Source organism: Orycteropus afer, unplaced genomic scaffold, assembly GCF_000298275.1.
Source record: "Orycteropus afer afer isolate SDZICR_OR568_19922 unplaced genomic scaffold, OryAfe1.0 scaffold00541, whole genome shotgun sequence".
Classification (NCBI taxonomy): Eukaryota; Metazoa; Chordata; class Mammalia; order Tubulidentata; family Orycteropodidae; genus Orycteropus; species Orycteropus afer.
Window position 1 is genome coordinate 1,599,073 of NW_006922128.1, and position 4,540 is coordinate 1,603,612.

Genomic DNA, 4,540 nt, shown 5'->3' on the forward strand with positions numbered 1-4,540 from the left:
GGGCTTTGACTGGGCTGGCAGCCTCCAGGCTGACCCCGTCCTTGTGTTTGGACGAAGTAAGGAGGCCTGGAACGTTCTCTCATGTCGGGCTCCTCCTGTACGAGAAACCTGAGCCCGAGGAAAGGGTCCTCCAGAGAGCGCCCCTCGCCAGGCCTCCGTCCTCCTGGCGCCTCCCGTCCTTCTGCCTGTCTTCTCCCCAGGACATCCTGCCCTTGGCCTTGGGTGTGATCAGCGTCCGAGCCCAGCCCAGGCCGCCCTCAGCCACTTGGCCCTGGGTCCTCTGCTCGGCGTCCACACCTCCATCTCCTGGGCCCGTGGCCCCGGGCCCCACACCCGCCGCAGCCCCGCGCAGCTCTCAGGGCTCCCCTGACGGGAGAGGGGCATGAGGGCGTCCTCAGCCAGGCTGTGGCGCCCAGCCAGGCAGGGGGCAGACTGGCGGCAAACACACGACGTCCGTGCGTCAGGGAGCGACTTTGTACAGGAAGGCCTCCTCCCTCCCTGTCCAGTTAGGGCAGCCGTTCCTCAGGGCAGAACATCTGAGAAAATTTAAAACCCAGAAGACCAGACGCACGCGGAGTTCCCCTGCAGAGCTGAGCCCGGGACCGCTGGGCCGCGTGGCCCTGACTGGCGCTGTGTGTCTGGGGCCGCCATGCCAGTGCTGGGGAAAGGGCTGCTTGCCCAGAGTGGTGGCCGTTCCGTGTCACTGTGCTCACATACGTGTGGCCGCGGTCGGAACACGGAGCCGCTGCCCTGCTTCCCCCTCCCGTCCTGTAACTGCAGGCCTGCAGCGCGCCCTCCCGTGACCTGCTCCCTGGGCCGCCCGGCAGGGCAGCCGCACTGGGCTCCCTTTGCCATCGGCTGTCTGAAAGCAACCCATTTACAGATGAACCCAGGGAGCCCTGCCCGTCTGCCAAGTGAGGCCCAGTCCTCGGTCCCCTCCAGCTTGAGTAGCCCTGGTGCCTTCCAAACAGCTGCATGATGGGGGGCGGGAGGGGCCGTCGAGGTGGAGCTTGGGGTGCCAGAGGAGGGGGCGGGGGGATGGGCCGGCCCTGGACTTGTCTTCATTCTGTGGCCTTCATTCTGTGGTGGTAGTGGCTTAGCTGATGTGTGGCTGTTAGCCGGGGCAGGGGAGGGCCAGGTTTATGTTTTGGGACGCGCCCTCTTGCCGGACGGGCGGGTGCAGCAGGCAGACCTCCGGGTGATGTCCCTCAGCAGGGGTGACGGCCCTCGGGCAGGGGATGAGGTTGGCACTCTGAACAGAACCGCCTAAGAAGTTCAAGTGTCACCAGCTTGTCCAGCCTGTCGCCTCGTGGCATTTGCCTGCGGTGTCCGCGCTGGGTGCTCACAAAGTGTTAGGGAGAGTGTGTCCGCCACATCTGCCCAATGCGAGGTTGGCTGGAGAGGGTTCTCTGTGTTATGTTGATGAAGCCAGATCAGTGTGGGCTGGGTCTTGAACCAAAGCACTTAGATTGTAAACAGAGAAAAGTAGACACTGAGGGGCAGACCTGGGGGAGACAGGTGTCACATGGGGGTCGCCTGCCAGCCAGGTGACCAACAAGGAGGGGACATGCCGAGAGCCCGGGGGGGACTTTTCACCCCAGGGCTGGGGGACAGTTCCTGCCTGAGTCCCCACCCGTGGCATTCCTGTAATATCGGTGTTTGAGAAGACCCTAACTCTTGACTCCCCCGTGACTCTCATTTCGCCCAGAGAGGTGGACGCGACCCTCAAGTACCTGAGGCTGCACTGTGGTGCCCGGAAGCTCGGCCTCGTGGGCTTCTGCTGGGGTGGCGTGGCCGTCCACCACCTGATGGCAACACGCCCGGAATTCAGCGCTGGGGTGTCAGTCTACGGTAAGTCTGCCCTGGCGAGTGAAGGGACGGGGTGGTGACGACCGGCGGCCCCTCCTCCACAGTGCAGAGACCCCATGCTGGGAAACGTGAGCAGAGAGCTGGGGGGCTCTCACCACAGGGTGCCTGGGGACTGGGGCGTCCGCCAGCATGACCTGGAAAGGTCACACACCCCAGGTCTCCATTGCTTTTCTTGGGATGAAGGAGACAGATTTAACTTTCGTTTCTGTGATGATGAATGCCAGGCAGTATCTTATGAGCAACAGATGTGAACATCGCTTTGCAAGCTGCAAACTGTTCACCGTGCATTCATGCGTGTGCTCACACACGTGTACATGTACATATGCACACTTGTGCCTGTGCACACGCATGTGCATGCACACACAGGCATGTGCACTCACAGGTACACACGCACACACACGTGCACCTGCACACACGTGCACACAACAAAGAAGGGGGAAGGGGAGGAAGAGCCCATTGTGCAGTGTGGACAGCAGCCACGGAGCTCCGTCCACACCGCAGGTGCCTCCGGGGAGCAGAGCGGCCCGTGGGTGCGCGCCACCCTTAGGCGGGGGCTGCCGCCCGGACCGGACTGGGAGCCCTCGGGCCTCCGGCACAGCCGTTCTGAGGCCAGCTGCTGCTCTCTGTGGGACGTGATGGTGGCCGCCTGTGGGCCCCTCACACACTTTTAGCATTAAGAAAATGGAAGCCTTAAGATTGTTTCTGGGGACGGGATTGTGGTGCTGGCCGCCCAGCATGATGGATGTGACCACAGTAAATGGTGGGATCAGCCACGGTTACGTGACACGTGCGCAGTAAGTACACATAAATCCAGTGGAATCGCAGAACGAAGCGGGATGCGGGAGCCCCGTGACAAGTACATGCTGCTGAGATCAGCAAGCCTGTGAGTGTGACGTTAGGTGCTGCTGGGCCCGGTGCATCTGAGGACAGTGGGGCTGCTGGGGGCATGGTTGTGAGGGTATCCGTGAATAGTGAGGGTTCATCACGTGTGACAAGTGCGTCGTGAGAGAAGGCCGGGTGGAAACTCTCAGGGCCTTGGGGACAGTTTTCTGTCGACCCACCACTGCTCTAAGTCAGTCTGTTGTTACGTGCTGTCAAGTCAGATCTGACCCATAGGGACCCCTCCTTGGGTTTCTATGGCAGTAGATTGCCCAACCTTCCTTCCGAGGAGTGGCTGGTGGGTTTGAACCGCCAGCCTTCTGGTTAGCAGTCAAGCGCCTCAGGCATTGCACCACCGAGGCCTCTGGGTCAGTCTACGGCCGGAGATAGAGGAGCCTGCAGCCCCGCGTGGTGGCCCGCCGGCGCCCCCGTCTGGCCGCTGCCTGCACTCGCGGCTCAGAGCCGGTCCGGGACGTGCGGGGACCCGCTCCGGGAGGCCAGTGCCGTGCGTGCCGTGCCTGGCTCCGTGCCCCGTTCACCTGCCCGCGGGCTCCCGCAGGTGCCCCAGTTTCTCCACGGATGCGGGTGGAGCACGCTTTCCTAGGTTCCCCTAAATGACCCCTGACCTGCGGACGGAGGCCGCCAGCCGCCCTGGCCTGTGGGCTCCCGGGAACGCAGTGTGCGGGCCTGGAGAGCTGCTCGGGCTGCCCCGGCTCGGGCGCCCGGCCCTCCCTGCAGGCACATCCCTGAAGGAGCGTGTCCCGGCTGGTGGGTCGGTCCCCCCAAGCGGCGCGCTCTCCGCCGCCATTGCTGAGGGGGCGCTGGGGCGCGGGGTCTGTGCACGGAACCGCTGCCCACATTCCTGGAAGGCGCGAACCCGGCTCCCGGCCTTTCCCGGGACGGCGTCTGATCCGTCCCCGCCCCCCTGCCCAGGCCTCGTCCGGGACGCCGAGGACGTGTACGGGCTGCAGGCGCCCACGTTGTTCATCTTCGCGGAGAACGACGCGGTGATCCCTCTCGGGCAGGTAGGTGGCGCTCAGCGCGCGCCGCGGGGGCCGCCCTCGGCCCGGGCGGCTGCGGGCCGAGCCCCCATCCGGACGTTAAGGGCGCGAGGGTGGGACTGAAGCCCCGCCAGCAGGCAGAGCCGGGCTGCCCCCCACCGGCCGTCTGCACGAGGCCTCCCGCGCCCGCGCCCGTGAGGGGTGCTGACGGGCCTGCAGCTCTCGTGGGGTGCCTGTCGGCTGTGGCCTTAGCAAGAGCTCTGCACGGTCCATGAGGGTGGTGGGGGAAACGTACGTTTAGAAAGGGTTCTCGCGACTAAGAATCCACCGTATCCGTTAATGCAAACGGCTTCAAACACGGCTGCTGGGGTGTTACTGTCCCTCAGGCAACGCTCTCGGTGCTAGAGCTTAGGGCTGCTGGTGAGGGAATAAAAAGTGGGGAATTCCGTGTAGCCACGGAAGGCTTTATGATTCAAAGCAGTGATGTGGAATCTTCTTTATTTTTATCATGGTGGCGATGGTGTTACTTTATGAGCATGTACAGGCGGTTTGGAGAAACATTAAAACCCAACCCCCTGGCCTGGAGTAGACTCTGAAACCCAAGGAAGGGCTGCTGAGTTGAATCTGACTTAATGGCAGTGAGTTTGGTTTTTAGTTTTTTTCTCTTAGAAGCTCTGCCCCTAGAGGACAGAGTGGAACTGCCCACAGGGTCTCCAAGGCTGTCAATCTTCACAGAAGCAAAGCCCAAACCACACCCACTGCCTAGAGTCCATTCTGACCCACAGCGCCCC

At 62.9% G+C, this 4,540-nt stretch overlaps 1 protein-coding gene across 1 annotated transcript in view; it reads left to right on the top strand.

The window, feature by feature from the left end:
• CMBL (carboxymethylenebutenolidase homolog) overlaps positions 1–4,540 on the top strand; it is an 11,339-nt gene that overhangs the window by 6,049 nt on the left and 750 nt on the right. Inside the window, exons 3-4 of the mRNA XM_007955799.1 lie at positions 1,709–1,851; positions 3,682–3,773. Coding sequence (XP_007953990.1) covers positions 1,709–1,851; positions 3,682–3,773 — 235 coding nt within the window. The remainder of the gene's footprint in view (positions 1–1,708; positions 1,852–3,681; positions 3,774–4,540) is intronic.